Source organism: Theropithecus gelada, chromosome 4 (genome assembly GCF_003255815.1).
Source record: "Theropithecus gelada isolate Dixy chromosome 4, Tgel_1.0, whole genome shotgun sequence".
Taxonomy (NCBI): domain Eukaryota; kingdom Metazoa; phylum Chordata; class Mammalia; order Primates; family Cercopithecidae; genus Theropithecus; species Theropithecus gelada.
Window position 1 is genome coordinate 79042514 of NC_037671.1, and position 19169 is coordinate 79061682.

A 19169-nucleotide genomic window follows, 5' to 3' on the forward strand; every position below is an offset into this window, starting at 1 on the left:
TTCTTTTGTCCCAGTATTCACAATTATGTAAGCCCTAGTTTTAATTAAGCTTTGAGAAACGTGGCAGTACTCATAAATTACCTGGGGGAATTTTAAAAAATCACTACTGCTGGGCTGGTATGTATTTTTACAGATGAGTAGCTCTCTCTAAAACACTGTTTTACATACGGGCAGATATTAATATTTGGAGCCATTTTCTGAGCCATTGATTGTAGCTAAATCCTTCCACTGGACTGAGCCCGAACTTCCAATACTGTCACTTTTTGATGCCCTTTCTTCTGTCTATATAGCATGGTTCAAAGTGTTTGAAAGACTGATCACAGTGCATCTCAGGCCCCTGCAGGACATAAGAAGCCAGAGAGAAGTTGCTAAGATGCCGAGGAGGGGGAAGAAGGAATAACTCACATGCTGGATGTGACAGGTGGCTTAGATGAGGGATTGTCTTAAAATAATGTTGATTAAAACACTGTCTCTGGCACATGTGAGGCTCTCAGTACACACCAGTGAATGGTAGAATCAGAATTTTTAAGATTAGAAGTACCCTAAACCACCTGTAAATGAAGCATAAATCCTCCCAAGAGGCTTCCTGAATAGTGTTCATCCATTCTGTGCTTGACTATTTCAATGATAGAGAATTCATTACTTCCCATGACAGTCTACTTAATAAGAAGTTCTTTACATTACACTAGAAATTGCTTCTTCCTGTTTCTTATTCTTCCCTTCGGAGCTAAATAGTAAATTTAACCCCTCTACAAGGGAGCCCATCAAACTTTGAGAGAGAATTAATACATCACTTTTAAAATCTTATCTAGACCAAATATGTCTAGATCTTTAACCCTTCTCCAACTGACTTTAGGTCATATAACAGTTTATAAAAACTCTTTAACAATGTAAACATCCTCCTAATAGTTTATCAAAAGTATTCATCCAGTTAGCTTCTGTTCTTGCAACCATGTCTCTGACTGTTATGCCCCTGCTCCCCAAAAGATAAGCTGAGCTTGACACTCCCCTACCCCAAACCCAGTACCTAACCCCTGGTCCTCAGAATTTAAGCTTATTTGGAAATAGGGTCATGGCACATGTAGTTGATTAAGTTAACATGGCACATGTAGTTGATTAAGTTAAGATGACGTTAGATTGGAGCAGTGTGGACTTCTAATCCAATATGACTGGTGTCCTTATAAGAAGATAGCTACACAAAGATGTGGAGACAACATGTAGTAACAAAGGCACATCCTGGATTTATGCAGCTGCAAGCCAAGGGATGCCAAAGAATTCCAGAGAACCAACAGAAGGGAAAAGAAGAATTTCCCTACAGGTTTCAGAGGGCACATGGTCCCACTGACACCTTGATCTTGGACTTGATCAGAATCACAGACAATACATTTCTGCAACCAGTGTGTGCTACTTTGTGACAGCATCCCTAGGAAACAAATACACTGGCTTTGACTATGTTCTGGACTTTCTTTTGATCCCAGCAGGATCATTCCATGTAGTAATTCAGTGAAGTAAGGAAAATCAGGGAGCTTTTCCATTATCCCAAGTCCTTAGTTGAAACCGATTTCATATAAACAGAGTCTGTGAACTAATACACTTGATGTTAAACATGCTGTAGGGGGAATGAATCTCTTAATCAACATATTTAGATGTGCAAATACAACTTTATTTTTCTATAATTTAATTTTTAAATAATAGTGCTACTGATATATAATTTAAATATCATGAAATTCATCCTTTTAATGTACAGTTCACTGGTTTTTAGCATATGAAGTTGTGCAACCATCAACACTATTTAATTTTAGAACATTTTTATCACCCCAAAAATAAACTATATCCATTAGCAGTCATTCCCCACTTCCCGTCTCTGTTGATTTGCCTATTCTGGACTTTTTACAAATGGAATTGTGTAATATATAGTATTTTAAACTGACTTCTTTCACTTAGCATAATGTTTTCAAAGTTCATCCATGTAACACTACTTCATTACTCTTTATTGACAGATAATATTCTATTTACATATATATCATTTTTGTTTAACCATTCATCATTTCATGGGTATTTGGATTATTTCCATTTTTTTTTTGCTATTATGAATAGTGCTGCTACGAATATTTGTGTACCGGCTTTGGTGTACACCCTTTTTCATTTTTCTTTGGTGTATACTTAGGAGTGGAATTGCTGGGTCATAAGATAACTATGTTTAAAAAACAAGAAAGGAAGAGAAATAGAAGAACAAAATTAAAAAGATAACTGTGTTTAACATTTTGAGAGACTGATAAGCTGTTTTCCATAGCAGCTGCATCATTTTACAGTCCCACCGGCAATGTACAATTGTTCCAGTTGCTATACAGCCTCACTAACACATGTTATAGATTTCTTTTTATTTTAATCATCCTAGTGGATATGAAGTGGTATCTCATTGTGGTTTTGATTTGCATTTCTTTAATGACTATTGATGTTGAGAATCTTTTCTTATGTTCATTGGTCACTTGCATATCTTCTTTGGAGAAATGTCATTCAAATCCTTTGTCCATTTCTTTAAATAGGCTATTTTTTTTAGAGCAGTGTTAGGTTCACAAAAAATTTGAGAGGAGGGTGCAGAGAATTTCCATATACTTTCCCCCAAATAAAGAACTTCCTTAATCATCAACATTTGCACGGCAATGGCACATTTGTCACCATCAAGGAACCTACATTAACACATAGTTGTCAACCAAAGTCCATAGTTCACATTAGGGTTCACTCTTGGTGTTGTACATTCTATGCATTTGGACGAATGTATAAGGACATATTTATATGTCTGCCATTACAATATCATACAGAATATTTTCCCTACCCTAAGAATCCTCTGTGATTTTCCATTTATCCCTTCCTGCTCCCAACCCTTGCAACTCCTCATCTCTTTTATTCTCTCCATAATTTTGCCTTTTCCAGAATGTCATATAGATGGATTAATATAGTATGTAGCCCTTTTAGATTGGCTTCTTTCACTTAGTCATAGAAATTTAAACTTCTTCCGTGTCTTCTCATGGTTAAATATTTCTTTTTCTTTCTTTCTTTTTTTTTTTTTTTTGAGACAGAGTCTCACTCTCTTGCCCAGGCTGGACTGCAGTTGAGCAATCTTGGCCTACTGCAACCTCAGCATTCTGGGTTCAAGCGATTCTCCTGCCTCAGCCTCCTGAATAGCTGGGACTACAGGTGCATATCACCACACCCAGCTAATTTTTGTATTTTTGTATTCAACCATGTTGACCAGGCTGGTCTCAAATTCCTGACCTCAGGTGATCCACCTGCCTCGGCCTCCCAAAGTGCTGGGATTACAGGCATGAGCCACCACGACCAGCTTAATATTTCTTCTTAGTGCTGAATAATATTCCATTAAGTTTATTTGGTTGCTCCCAAGCTTGGGCAATTATGAATAAAGCTGCTATAAATATTCTGCACAGGTTTTAATGTGGACATACATTTTCAGCTTATTTGGGTAAATATCAAGAAGCACTACTGCTGGATTACATGGTGAGAATATGTTAGTTTTATAAAAACTAAACTGTGTTCCAAAATGGCTATATCATTTTGCATTGCCGCCATCAATGAATGAGAATTCTTTGTCCATTTTCCAACTGGGTAATTTTTCTTTTTTATTGTTGAGTTTAAGAGTTTTAGTAAGTATATTCTAGACACAAGTCCCTTATCATTCTGATTTCTGAGTCTCCTCAAGTTCCCTGGATCTTGCTGCCATGGCTGCATCTCTTCTGGCCACATGGGAGAAACATCCTGCTGTTTCAAATGCCATGACATACTGGGTAGCCTGAGGATTTAGTGATACTTTTCTAGGTTCATCTACAAAGAAGGATACCTACAGGTCTTTCTAATCTTTGGCTCTACCTCCATGGAAGGTGAGAAAAACCATCTTTTACATTGGTATGTGATTTACAATCTTTTCTTTCAGCACTAATCTTTGTGTCTTAACTCATTCAGGTTTTTGAGGTTTAATTCTCAGAAACTAGTCTATAGAATTCAAACTTTTCTCTCGAATTATTGTCTCTGCTATCAAGTTTAAAATCTATTTTAAAATTCAAAGGCAAGAATTTGATTTCTTTTCTTTCTGCCTCCACAATACCTCTCTGTTTGAGTTTGAATGGAGGCAGACGCCAGATATAATACTGCAAAACTATCATCTTGCTATCTGCAAAACTATCATATAAAATGGTTGTCTAAAAGCAAGCTGAGACTAAACAAGTGCAAGTTGCACAGGTAGTGAAGCTTAGTGAGAGTAAGTGATGCAAGAGTCATTCTGAAGAGTGAACAGCAACTTTGCTTTGTATTCCAACTCCACAGTCATGGGTTCTGCAATTGGAAGTAGCTTAAGCAAAGAGTGGAATACATTTTAAGGATACGGTGATGTCTCATAGAATCGCAGGACCAGAAAGCAGTTAGGCCTTGGGAATAAATGGAATCAGGAACTCAAATGTAATCACACTCTTCACCTTTTCTGGTTCACAAAATTACTGAAAACTCCCATTTTTTGCAGTTCCTAGTGGCATTTAAAGATAATCTGATCTTTGTTTCTAAAATACACTTCCAAAATTCCCAGAAAAGGACAGTTTCTCAAATTGAGTAAATGTGGCCAGGGCTAGGGGAACGGAGGAAAGTCCCATTCTAATAACATAGATATTTTCATGGTTACCAGGCAAATGGTGTGGTAGACATGGGGGAAATTAAAAAAATTAGTTTGCAAAGCAGGTGAATCTGGCAGGTGCCCTCTTTGTTGTTCTTGGCTGCATGTAGTTGAAATTTCAAACCTCTTAGACCAGCATACAAAGGCCTTCAAAATCTCCCTTTAATCTGTTTTTCCTACTTTTTCTGTTAACCCTGTCTCATTCCCTATACCCTGAATCTAGAAGCACCAAGCTACTTTCTCTTCCTGGAATGCACTGGGCTCTTCGTGCCTATCAGCCTTTGTACAAGTTTCTTCTTAGTTTGGAATGCCTTTTTCTCCCTAGTCTGGCTGGTAACTTCTAGTTATCTTTTAGGTCTAGCTCAGAGTTATATCTGGAAACACTTGACTTTCAAAGAATAATTTATTGCTTTTTTTGTGTTTCACTTTGTTGGCACTATTCTAGGACCCCTATCACATTGGATTGTAGTTGTCGAATCTGTCTCTTTTCTCTACCAACTTGAACATTTTAGAAGTAAAACTATGCCTTGATCATATTTGTCTCAATGGTGGCTTGTCTTTGGGTTGTACATAGCAGAGGTTCAATAAAATTCTCATCAGTTATTATTTTTCTCTTTTTCTCCCCGACCTAAGTAATCTCAGTACCCCCAGCTCCCTAAATTATCAACAAATAGAAAAAAAGCTCTATTCGTTTTTATCCTTGTTCTTTACTCTCTTTAGTTTAAACCCAAATTTGACTATGTAAATGTAATTTCATTTTGTTACCCCTTTCCTTCATTAAAACAAAAATACCCTTCATGCACATGCAAAACACTCTACACTGTTAAAAGAGCAGAAATGAACACTGACAAAAGCCAAGATGAAAAATTTCCCCAATGTTGAATTTTTGGACTTAGCGTGGGAGTAGGAAAAATAGAGACATAATTCTGGTTCTCCCTTTGGCAGTTTTCAATTGCTGTTTCTCAATCTCAGTCAGAAAACACATCTCTCTGCCTTTCATTTCACCCCATTTCTACTTTCTCCTCCCTTGCCCCTATGCAAAACCAAAGATGGGTTGAGAGGCCAGGCATAATGGAAGAGGAACGTTCTTTTCTTCCACTCCTGCTTCATTCTCTCCCCCTTTCTTCTTCAAATTCTGTTTTGGGCCCATCCTTCCTCACCTTTCCATTTTCATCTGATGGACACACTGTCACTGTTGTCTCTTGTCATATTCGATTTTATGATATTTCATGATTTTTTTTTTTTTTTTTTGGTAAATTCATGGACAGAGAATGTATCCTGGTAAACACTTAGATTAAAACAAATTCACACAGTTGATTACTATAAATGAAAATTAGTGACTCAAATTCTCCAGGTTTCTAAGCTGCTTAGACTGAGCCAATCAGGTAATTTTCGCTACTTCTGGGCAAAATGTATCTGAATCTATTCAGTGGATTTGCAGGACGAAATCTAAGTTTACCTCTTTCATCTCTCATTTAAATGCGGAAAAACAAAATCAATAAAAATCGATATATGCTTATTAAGCATTTTAAGGAGGATGTGAATAAGGAGCGGAGGCTTTGAGCAGTGACTACAGCAGTCAAAACCAATAACCAATGCCAATCAGTAGCTCTTTTCACCTCTCACACAATAATAGAGACAGGAGAGGATAAAAAAGGGTGACATTAAAAAAAAGTATGGATGTTAAAATGAAAAAAAACATTGGAAATCGCACTGTAAATGACACCGCAAAAGATCGCCTCCAGGCACTGTGTGGAGCTTCGCAGACTCGGGTCCTCACCCGAGGGCCGCAGGACGGACCTCGGGGAGGCTCCGCCCCAGAAACTATTTCATTGGCGCCCCCACCGCCCCACACTTCCCCTCTTCCGCATGCGCACAAGGAGCAGTAGCCGGTCAGCTCGTCACGTCGCCTTCCCCGCCCCTAAATTTCCAGTTCCAATTGGTCCGTTTCATGGGACCGCCCCTCTGGCCCGACCAATGTGAAAGCCTCCTCGGGTGCTCCGCCCTCCCCGCGGGCTGCGTGCGGCATCGCCTGCGAACCCTGGCGGTGAGCGGGGATGGCGGTTGTGGCGGCGGCTGCAGGCTGGCTGCTCAGGCTTAGGGCGGCAGGGGCTGAGGGGCACTGGCGTCGGTTCCGTGGCGTGGGGCTGGCGCGGGGATTTCTGCACCCCTCCGCGACTGTCGAGGATGCGGCCCAGAGGCGGCAGGTGGCTCATTTTACTTTCCAGCCAGATCCGGAGCCCCGAGAGTACGGTGAGCCAGGGACTGCCCACTCGGTCCCGCTGTAGCCCGGACTCCCAGGCTCGCAGGCGCCCGCGAGGGGCAGGGGCCGGCAGGCTGCAATCCTTGCATCCTAACTTATTAACTGCCTTACCCTCTGGAACCTCCTTGCCCCAGGGTCTAACTGTGATTCACTTCTTGCTCTATTTTTGTGAGTGTTCCGCCCCAGAGACGCAGTCCCCCCTCCCTCGCACCTTTGTGATGGGTGAGAGGGCATACTGCCACCTGGAAGGGCCTGAGGGTGGAGGGGTGGTGCCCAGGGAACGCCCCCCCCTTTCTCTCTCCTCCATCCTTACTTTCTCAACCTAGACCTTAGGTGTTGTTCCAGCCTGCCCGGGACTGGGTCACTAGCTTAGGTAGAGACATTTAAAATATATATATAAAATATATATAAAATCAATTCTGTTACTCAGTTCCTTGGTTTCTTCTTACCTACAGAAATGTGTGTGTGTGTGTGTGTGTGTGTATATATATATATATGTCCCTTGGTTTCTTCTTACCTAGAGAAATACATATATATATATCCCTTGGTTTCTTCTTACCTATAGAATTTCTTCAGGTAAGAAGAAACCAGGGGACTGAGTAATTGAATTGATTTTCCCAAGGTCACAGAACAGGTTCTTCCTAGAGATGAGAAAGAATCCAGACTTTCTACTTAAGCTTAGTACTGAGCTTGTCCTGGGCTATGCTGCCACTTAGCCAAGGAGGTGAAGGTGATAGGAGGAAGCCATAGGAAGGGTATGTAGCAAACTCCTCGTAGTATTTGACTATTGCATGATTTTTACCATTTCTGCAAGTTTCATGTAATGTCTCTTATCAGAATATCAGATCCAGTGTCTCTGATCAGAATATCAGGAAACTAGGTAAACATGTATTGCTTCCTTGTCTAATAACTTCTCACGTGCATGCTAGAGCTGACATTTTTGGAAGTGTGTCTTTTCTTGTGGATAAGAATGAACATTTATTGAGTGCTTACCAGGGTCAGGCACTGTGTGTATGTTTCATCCTCTCATTTAAGGGTTAGGACAACCTTAAAAGGTTGGTAAAGTTTTTATTCCCATTTTGCAGTTAGATTAATGGAAGTCTTGTGACAGTTTGTCCAGGATTACACAGATAAATTAGTGGTAGCTCCAGAGCTCCAGCTTTGGAATCTAATTGATTAGATTCCAGAGCTTCCATTCTAAACAATGTACTAAGATGCATGTAGATATAATTTACTAGGAGGGTGTCCCAGTATTGTGAAACAGTAGGTACCATAAAGGTTAATAGTAGGTTTTTTTTTTCCACCACCAAGATGAGCCCTCAATTCTGTCTTGAAAGCAAAGAATAATCCACCTTTCCATAGTAGTAAATTTACTAAAAACTAAGTAAAATGATATCATGTTATCGTGATATATATCATGATATATATAAACTTGTTCTTATTTTAAAAATAATACAAACATATTACAGGTAATTTGGATAATGGAGAAAAAGTAAAAAAAAAAAAAAATCTGCTGGGCGCAGTGGCTCACGTCTGTAATCCCAGCACTTTGGGAGGCCGAGGTGGGTGGATCACCAGGTCAAGAGATCGAAGCCATCCTGGCCAACGTGGTGAAACCCTGCCTCTACTAAAGATACAAAAATTAGCTGGGCGTGACAGCGCACGCCTGTAGTCCCAGCTACTTGGGAGGCTGAGGGAGGAGAATCACTTGAACCCGGGAGGCTGAGGTTGCAGTGAGCTGATATCGTGCCACTGCACTCCAACCTGGCGACAGAGCAAGACTCCGTCTCAAGAAAACCCCAAAAACCAACCAACCAAACAAAAATCGCCACCCACTACTAACATTTTGGGTGTATCCTTACAGGTATTTCCTTTTAGTTTAGTATTTTCCGTACTTTTAGTTTTAATACAAATACAACTTATTTAGTCAGAAGGATAATCCTATCATTCTCTGGAGTTTTTATAACCTTCTTGAGAATTTAGAAGAAATGTTCCATGGAGTAGAGATGCTACAAGTCTTTTACAAGTTAAATTCTTGACTTCGGAATCAGATTGTCCTAAAGTTGATCTTGTCTTGGCTATCTATAACTTTGGAGTTATCACTTATCTTCTATAAGCCTCAGTTTCTTTATATGTAAGGGGTTAATAATAATACCTACTTCAGAAGGTTGTTCTGAGAGCTACATAAAACAATGTCTATAATATACTTAACACTGTTTGACAACTGAGAATCAAGCATTCACTCAATAAGTGGAACCTTTAATTACCATTATGTTTTTGTTGCTAAAGTTTTGCAGTTTTATAAATAATGCAGATATAAGCATTTAATGCGTATGGGTTTTATGTATCTGAGATGATTTCTTTAGGATAGAGTCCTGAATGCTTTAGTGGATTTTAAGTGCATAGTTCAAATTTATACACTAGTTCATACCCCATAACGTGTATAATAGTGTGAGTATTGGATATTAATGCTAAAATTAGGTGTGTTCATGTACACTTTTGGATATTTTGTGCTACCTGTACTTTGTTTTAATTTTTGTTTCATTTCCATTGAGGAATATTTTCCCATGTTTTTGTTAACGTGATTTATTTTTACTTAAGAATTGAGTATTAGATGTGTTTACATATTTTTGAAAGTATACTCAGTATTTTTCCTATCAATACTATCTACCATTATTGCATAGTTGCTCTTTTCCAGGTGTTGTGTTAGACATCAGTTTATAATCCTCACAGTAACCTTGTGAGCTAGACAATATTATGCTCATTTTAAAGATGAGAAAATTGAGGCTCAGAAATGTTAGTACTTGCCCGAGTCTGGTAAGTAGCAGAGCCAGAGTTTGCATCCTGAGGTGTCTGACTCCAAAGTCTTCCATACTACTTATATACTAAGATTTTTGTCTATTAAAAAATATTGAAGAAGATACTAACTTTCTGCTTTTCACGTGTGCTGCAAATACTTTTCATTCTTTTATTTTGGTTGTTTTGACATATAAAAGGTACTGCTGAAACAGGAGGTGGTCAGATTAGACTCTGAGTTGGTGACACTTACGCTGCTTTATGCTGGCATGTTTGCTCCCTTTATTACACTGTGTTGTTCTCCGAGAACAGTTCATCTTGGCTTCTCCATGCCCCTGATTCTTGGGCATTGTATGGATGTGAGTTTGTTTATTCAGTCATTCTATGCATTTTTATTTTCTCCTGGTTGCCAGACTCTCTGCTAGCTGTTAAGGATGTCATCATGGACCTGTCAGAGGGTAATCTGAACCTTCTTTTTGGACACCTGTATCCCCTGTCTGCCAGGACATTCAAATTTTCTGTAGTATTTTCATCCAGGGTTGAGCTACACATAAGAAGGTCATCCATATACTGGAGTATACTCCCATTTCTTAATTGCAGACCCCTCAGATCCCTCTCTAAGGCCCAGGCAAAGCAATGGGGGCTATCCTGAAAACCCTGAAGGAGAACTGTCCAAGTGAATTTTTTTTTCTCTGGTATTAGGATTTTCCCATTCAAAGGTAAAAAGGTATTGGGATTCTGGGGCCAGAGGAATGGAAAAGGAAGCATCTTTTAGGTCTAGGACTGAGAACCATTTAGCATCCCTTGGCACCTGAGCCAGGAGGGTATATGGATCTACCACTAATGGGTGGACCCACCAGTGGGTCTTAAGAGCCCATGGGTAAGTAATACCTCAGCTGTGGATGCTTGGCCTTTTCTTGCTTCCAGCTTAATTGGGTATTGTTTTCGATTATAAATAGCTAGGGGTCTTTAAGCTGTATTTTGACTGGCACTGCTGTTTTAGCCTTCCCTGGTTTTCCAGTATACCATGCCAGTGTGTTAACCTGCTTATTAATGTGATCTGGGACAGTTTCTGTATTTTTGACTATTAGCAATTTCACCAGATGATGCTTAAATTGTAGTAGTGCCCCTATTTTAACCATAATATCTCTTTCCAACAGGGGGACTGGGCAGCTTGGTACTACTAGAAATTCCTGTTGGAAGATTTGTTTCTGAAATTGACAAATCAAAGGAGGAGTAAAGGATCTTATCTGTGGCTTTCCTTCCATTCCCATAATGGTCGTGGACTGGGAGGAAAGTTTTTCTACATAAGCAGTAAGGAAAGAAACTGAATTTGTATCGAAAAGAAACTGAATTTGGGTGCCCATGACATCCAGAGTTACCTGGGGGCTCCTCAGTAGTAATTATGATGTTCCTGAACAGGGACAGTCAGGAAGACCCTGGGCCGCTTCCGTCTTCATCTGATTTCTCTTTTTGCACTCCTAGAGTTTTGCCTTATTGAACCCCTTGGTGGGAGCAGGGCCAGTCAATCTTCCAACGCCAGGGGTCGTAACTGATGCCCTCACATTTTTGGCAGGGGAGTGGCAAGGGCTTAATACAGTCCTTTGTCCAATTCTCGATTTTCTTGCATTTGAAGCACAAGCCTTTGCTGTCCAGATTATCAGAGGCAAGCCAAATCAACCAAATTCCAAGTGGCTGGTGTTCTCCATCAATTCCTGCAGGCCTGAAATAGGTAGCCTAGGAATTCCAGATAAATAGAACACATGATGGCTTGCTAGAAATTCACAGGAAACAAAATAACTATTCTCAGAACCAAATAAAAGCCTTCCACTAGAAACTAAAAAATGTCTATAGTTCTATATATGGCTTTATATATATGTATACACAAGTAAAACCCAAAGGAGAACAAATAGCAAACAAATGAAAATTAGAAGCAAAAACAAATAAACAGGAAACCATCCCTAAATTTTTGCTACTTAGTCTACCTGGGGGCTACAGTGTTACCCAGAGCCCCCCAGAAATCCACATAATGAATATTTTATTCCTTATACACAACTCAATATCCTTAATTCCACCAGTATCACCATATATACTGTGCAATGAAGAAATTCACTCTAGGCATATGACCAGTAAGTACTCCAGTGCCAGCTTGTTTAGTAAAGTTATACTTAAGTCATGTGAACTTGAAAACTGCTTAAACTTATTTGCTTAATTTATGAGTGCTCCTTAATTATAAGCCAATAATAATAATAAGCCAGTAATAGACACAACATATAACAATAAGTGTACATACAAATAAACACATCTAGACATGTATACACAAACACAAATGAAGATCCAATAGCTTTTACCTTGGAACTCTAGCCATGAGATAGCAATATAAGCCCACTGGTTTTACTGTTTGACCCAATGGGTAATCCACTGAAGGCTGTGAACCAAAATTTCAGGTCAAGCAGTTTCCTTGGTAGTTTGATTTTTAAAGGCCAAACCTCCCCAGACTCCAAACACTGGGGCCAAACAGCACCAAAAGAGAACACCACATGCTAACTAGGCCGACCAGACTTAGAACAGCAGCACAAAAGCCTGGATACATGCACCTCCATCCCACCTTCCCATTCAACAGCAAACTCCAGAACTCCAGGCAGTACTGGGCCAAACAGTATTGCAAGAGAGTATCAAGTTTACTGAATCCTTATTTCCCATGACTATATCAAACACACACAATGACCAGAGCACAGTCCAACTGCTGCAGCAACAAACAAGCCCCAAGAGTGTCCAAACTGTCCCATTGTCACCTGCTAGAGAAAATTACAAGGAGGCCTTTGTATTAGACCTCAGAACCTCTGCCGAGGGTGTCCCCTTTGGAGAGGTTCAGGTCTGGAGTTGGATCCCCCGGGGTGTTCCCCTTTGGGGTCCAATCTTAGAGTGTCAGACGTCTCTGACTTTAGTTGGGCATAGGTGCTGCTTTGTATGTTTTCCCTCCAGAGGTGATGGCCTACTATGAACTTTGTTTTGTCAAACCTTGTTGAAAGCCTCAACTTGTAGCATACTTATAATTTGATAAGGCCATGCTTTCCCATGCTTCCCATTCCACTAGAGTGATAGCCATGAACTTTAATGATAGGAACCGGAGGCCGGGTGCATTTCTTTTGTCCTTAGCAAGTCAAATAGATAGACTAGGAGAAAGGTCAAAACTCCTAAGAGACATTAATGTTTGCCATTACTGGTTAACTCTAGGATAATTTGACATAAGAACCCTGTGGGAGAATTTAGCATAAGAAAACAAAGTTTAAGTCACCTGAAACATGTGTGAATTCATACTGGATGAGCTGCCGTGGCCAACTGCAACACATGTAAGGATCAGGGACTACAGCCGGAAAAGATAGAAAAGAGTCCTCCCCTTCCCCCTCCTGGTATGGGCAGCTATCCCCCTTGGCCTTCAGGTAACACTGGAAAGTGACCATGGCCAGTTGCCCACAATTATCAAGGAGCTACTAGGAAATGGCCACTGAAAGACTGAAAAAGAAAAAAAGAAAAGGACTCAGGCCTCTCACCCAAACTGAGTGGTGGTGGTCAGGTGCTTCCACAGAGAAAACTCTCAGTTTCACTGGAGAGTGGCCGGCCAGAAACCTGCAGTTGCCTCTGTGCTTAGGCACTGTCCACTGAAGGGCCCAAGTTGGAAAGGGAAAGGAGAGAAAAAAGCATTTCCCTGTATGAAGCAGAGAGGAAAAGTAAAAGACAAATAAATCTCCAGTTTTGGGGTTACCTCCTGGCTGGCTTGCCAAAATACATTACTGGTGGAGGATGTCCAGGTTCTTGGCATTTTGAACAAAGAATTGGACAAAGGCACAAAGAAAGCAAGGTAAAAATGAAGCAACAAAAGCAGAGATTTATTGAAAATGAAAAGTACACTCCACAGGGTGGGAGCCGGCTGGAGCAAGTGGCTGAAGAGTGCAGGTTACAGAATTTTCCGAGATTGGTCACTTTCTGCAACCAATCAGAAGCTGAAGTGAAGTTACAAAGTTCCACCCTATGCAAATACCTAACTGGTCACAGAAAGCAACCTATCAGAGTCTGAAGTGAAGTTACAAAGTTATACTCCTATGCAAATAAAGACTTGGCCCATGACTAGCCTGATTGGTTGTGGGAGGGGATCAATCAAAGGTACTTTGAAATTTTTCATCTGCCACGCAGAAAAGGGACAGGAGGATTGCAGAGGGAGTAGCCTCTCGTCCTTTTGTTACTTGGGCATGGAAAGTTGGGGTTTTCCTTTTGATTTAGTTCTAGGAAGTTAGCATGAGTTGGCCTTAGGTTCCCTGCCTCCAGACCCTATTCTGCCTCAAAGGAAATAAATGGCAAGCTCTGGAATAGAATATGGTAGTAGTGCTTGTTATTTTTAAATTTTTTTTAATACAGGGTCTCACTCTGTTTTCTAGGCTGGAGTGCAGTGGATCAATCATGGCTCACTGCAGCCTCTACTTTCCAGGCTCAGGTGATCCTCAAACTCAGCCTCCAGGGTAGCTGGGACTACAGGCATGCACCACCATGCCTGGCTAATTTTTTGTAGTTTTTGTAGAGATGGGGTTTCACCATGTTGCCCAGGCTGGTCTTGAACTCCAGGGCTCAAGCAGTCCTCTTGCTCTGGCCTCCCAAAGTGCTGGGATAAAAGGCATGAGCCACCATGCCTGGCTAGTGCTGCTAGATTTAAGCTATATTTTGGAAGGAGGATTTGATAGGTTGGAAGTGAAGGATGAATAAAAGGAAGACATTGAAGATACCTTATTGGTTTGTGGATCGGGAACCTGGATGGAGGGTAGTGCTGTTTGCTAAGGTGGAAAAGATTAGTTTTGGGAGCCAACACAAGAGTTCAGTTTTGTGCTTGCTGAAAAGCTCAAGAAACTCAAGTGGAGAACTATTGACTGTTGGATATAAAAGTCAGGAGTTCAGAGGAGAGGCCTGGCTGGGTTGGAGATAATTTGGCAGTCACCAACATATAAAGGGGTTTTAAAACCACTTAGAGATTGAGTAGAGGAGCCAGCTTAAAGGAAGGGAAGCACCATTGTTTCTTGGCAGAAGTTACCAGGTGCCCTGAGATGGGGCAACCCAGGGACTCTAGACACAGTCTCTTCAACTTTACACCTCTGTTCCTCTCACTTTTGTTGTCGTTAGTTGACCCTTCCTCATCCTCTGCCAATACCATTTACTTCCTTTCTTATCATGGATATGTGATATACACTGGCACCTTACAAAGGCAATTGCATTTATGGATCTTTCACTTCATTTATTTTTAAGAGAAGGGGTCTTGCTATGTTGCCCAGGCTGAAGTGCAGTGGCTATTCACAGCGACGATCATCATGTACTACAACCCTGAACTCTCCTGGGCTCAAGTGATCCTTCTGCCTCAGCCTCCTGAGTAGTTGGGACTATAGTCATGCACTACTGTGCCTGGCCCATTTACATTTTAATACAAAATGTTCTGTCCCTGACATTTGGATTCTCCGTCAATGTTATTTTATGAAGTAGATGCTGGCTAACTCTTCAGTAGAGTTTAGAATAAGATAGAAGTACATGCTTGGCCGATAGAAGGGGATTCCTGGAGAATAGCGTATCTGGAGGGAAGATAGAGGTTTTGTTGGGGAAAACAGGTAGTTTCTTATGTGTCCTGTTATTTCATGATGTGAATTAGTGCCAGATTGTTTCATTGACATTATTCATCATGCTTCAGTAGGCATATACTGATTGTCACTTGTGTGTCAGGCGATGTGATAAATGCTGGGGTTTCTTTCTTTTTTTTTTTTTGAGACGGAGTCTCACTCTGTTGCCCAGGCTGGAGTGCAGCGGCACGATCTTGGCTCACTGTAAGCTCTGCCTCTCAGGTTCTCACCATACTCCTGCCTCAGCCTCCCAAGTAGCTGGAACTACAAGTGCCTGCCACCACACCTGGCTAATTTTTTGTATTTTTAGTAGGGATGGGGTTTCACCGTGTTAGCAAGGATGGTTTCAATCTCCTGACCTCGCAGTCCACCCGCCTCGGCCTCCCAATGCTGGGGTTTCTAAGAGGAGTATGATAAGGATGTGCTGTAACACACAGGTCTATATCAATAACTAGGCAGCACAGTGGAAAGCCAGTGCTGAACGTATTGGCACAACCTTCACTTTCTGCAAGTAGTCTCTAATTTTCTATATCATAGCTGTATATTTTTATGTGTGTGGATGTAAGCTATAAATATACTCACTGACCATATGCTCTGCTCTTGGCCTTATTTATTTCTGGAGATTGCTGACATTTGCCCTTTTCCTCGGATGCTCTATCCCTGTGGGAGGCTTCTCTCTCCCTTTTAGGCTACTGCATACTGCATAGCTATTAAAGACCTACTTCATCAGACTGTTGATGCAATAACACCTCTCATTTGCCCCCCTTTTTCTGCAGTTTGTCTTTGAAAGTGACATTGGTAGGTCTTTTTGCTTACACATTTCTTTCTCTTTAAGTTGCTGGTTAACATTTTTCTTTTAGTTTCTTTAAACCTTTATTGAAACAGTGTTTGCATGTGTTTGTTCATTCATTCATTCAACTAATATTTACTTAGCACCTATTACATGTCAGGCCCTGTTTGAGCACTGAAGACACAGCTCTGATCAAAAGCATTTAAGGATACCAGTCTTCTTGGAGCTTATGTTCCATTATGATCTTTACATTCTGCCTATATGTCACCTTATTTTTTCAGCAATGCTGATGACCTGCATATTCATGATTCTTTACCTAGTACAATTTCAAGTAAACAACTTGATGCCAGCCATAGAGCCCTGTTTTAACAATGGGCAACCATTAACTTGCATCCTTGATTTAGGAGAAAGTGTGCTGCTGTATTTTGTTGTTTGTTTTGCTATACCTTTTTATGTTGAAAAAGAATTACCAGTCTGGTTTTAAAATGTAGCAGTCATGTATTAATACTGTGTGATTGCATAATTTGGTAACTGTGCTTAATAAATTTTTAGCGATGTATATAGATTATTTTTTAACAGTCTTACCAGTAGTACAGCTTTGGTTAGCACATACTGTAAGTAGGTTTATCTTACTATGGCAGACATAAGCATAGTCTATCAGTAGTCTTTGATGTAACCTCTAGGAGAATAAATAACTCTAAGGAAAATACATATTTAAAAAATCTTACCTGTGAATAACTTGTGATTTCTTCTTGCCTTGTCCACAAATCATGCTGTACCTTTAAACCGAAAAGTAAATGTTGCTCCATTAAAATTTGTCATTTAAAACTTAGAAAAGTATCTGGTAGAATAGCAATTAATCCAAAACCCTAAAATTTTGAATCTATTTGAAAAACTATTCAGGAGTGAAAGTTTAGGTATTCACATGGAAATAATTACCTTTAAATACCCTTACTGGTAAATTATTTTATACAAGATGAATAGATTCTTTGTGGTTATCAAGCAATAATTTAAACATTTACTCTGTATGATTTTTATTATTAAAGTCTTTGCTTCCTCCCTACTAATAACTTGCTAAGCGTGAGTGCAATAAGATGTCATGCCATTCAGTATTAATCTGAATGGTCAGCAGACTTGAAATAAATAGCAACTTGGATATTTAGACAGTTTGTTGGAGTAGGCCCCCAAATCTGGCCATAAACTGGCCCCCAAACCGGCCATAAACAAAATCTCTGCAGCACTGTGACATGTTTGTGATGGCCATGATGCCTATGCTGGAAGGTTGTGGGTTTACCAGAATCGGGGCAGGGAACACCTGGCCCACTCAGGGCGGAAAACTGCTTAAATGTGTTCTTAAACCACAAACAATAGCATGAGCGATCTGTGCCTTAAGGGCATGCTCCTGCTGCAGATAACTAGCCAGAGCCTATGCCTTTGTTTCCTGTAAGGAATACTTTTAGTTAATCTATAATCTATAGAAACAAGGCTTATCACTGGCTTGCTGTCAGTAAATATGTGGGTAAAACTCTGTTCGAGGCTCTCAGCTCTGAAGGCTGTGAGACCCCTGATTTCCTACTCCACACCTCTATATTTCTGTGTGTGTGTCTTTAATTCCTCTTGCTGTGCTGGGTTAGGGTCTCCCCGACCCAGGTGGTCTCAGCACATTTTTCTTCTGGCTAGGTTCTTAGCTATGGAAATCCTCATAGACAAGTCAAGATCTTACTTTATGAAATGTATGCAGCAGGAGAGTCAGTGGGAATGTCACTGTGATTGGGAAAAATGTTTACCCAAAACTATTATCTTCTGAAGCTGGGCACTAATAAATACTTGAAGAACATTTATAAAATCAAGAAGGATTTAAGGAAAGTACAGGCATACCTCGGACATATTGTGGGTTTGGGTCCAGACCACTACAATAAAATGAATATTGCAATATAGTGAATATTACAGTAAAGTGAGTCACACAAATATATTGGTTTCCCAGTACATATAAACATGTTTACATTGTACTGTAGTCTAGTAAGTGTGCAATAGCATTATATCTAAAAGATCAATGTACATACTTTAATTAAGAAATACTTTATCGATAAAAATTGCCAACTATCATCTGAAACTTTGGCAAGTCATAATCTTTTTGCTGGTGGAGGGTGTTGCCTTGATGCTGATAGCTACTGACTGATCAGGGTAGTGGTTGCTGAAGGTTGTGGTGGCTGTGGCAACTTCAATTAAAAAAAAAAAAAAAGACAACAATGAAGTTTGCTGCATTGATAGAATCTTCCTTTCATGGCAGATTTCTCTGTAACATGTGATGCTGTTTGATAGCATTTTACCACAGTAGAACTTTTTTCAGAATTGAAATCAATTCTCCCAAACCCTGCCACTTCTTTATCAGCTAAATTTATGTAATATTCGAAGTCCTTTGTTGTCATTTCAACAGTGTTCATGGCATCTTCATCAGTAATAGATTTCATCTCAAGGATCCACTTTTTTTGAATTCATAGAAAGTAATAGATTCCATCTCAAGACTCCACTTTCTTTGAGTTCTTCAGGTTGCATCCGTAAAGAGCAACTCCTCATCCATTAAAGTTTTATCGTGAGATTGTAGCAATTCAGTCACATCTTCAGGCTGTACTTCTAGTTCTCTTGCCATTTCTACCATGTCTGCAATTACATTCTCCTCTGAAGTTTTGAATCCCTCAAAGTCATCCATGAGGCTGGGCATGGTGGCTTATGCCTGTAATCCTACCACTTTGGGAGGCCAAGGCTGGCAGATAATCTGAGCTCAGGAATTTGAGACCAGTCTGGGCAACATGGCGAGAATTGGGCTCTACGAAACATACAAAAAAATTAGCAGTCTGTAATCCCTGGGGTGGCTGTGGCATGATAATTGGTTGAACCCGGGAGGTAGATGTTGCAAAAGAAAAAATAAATAAATAAAATAAAATGAATGAATGAATGAAGTAATCCATGAGAATTGGAATCAATTTA

General features: G+C 40.1%; 1 protein-coding gene across 1 annotated transcript in view; it reads left to right on the plus strand.

Moving 5' to 3' along the window:
* The first annotated feature begins 6654 nt into the window (after window positions 1-6654).
* BCKDHB (branched chain keto acid dehydrogenase E1 subunit beta) overlaps window positions 6655-19169 on the plus strand; it is a 265669-nt gene continuing 253154 nt past the window's right edge. Inside the window, exon 1 of the mRNA XM_025383681.1 lies at window positions 6655-6931. Within this exon, the coding sequence (XP_025239466.1) occupies window positions 6736-6931 (196 nt within the window). The 5' untranslated portion in view covers window positions 6655-6735. The remainder of the gene's footprint in view (window positions 6932-19169) is intronic.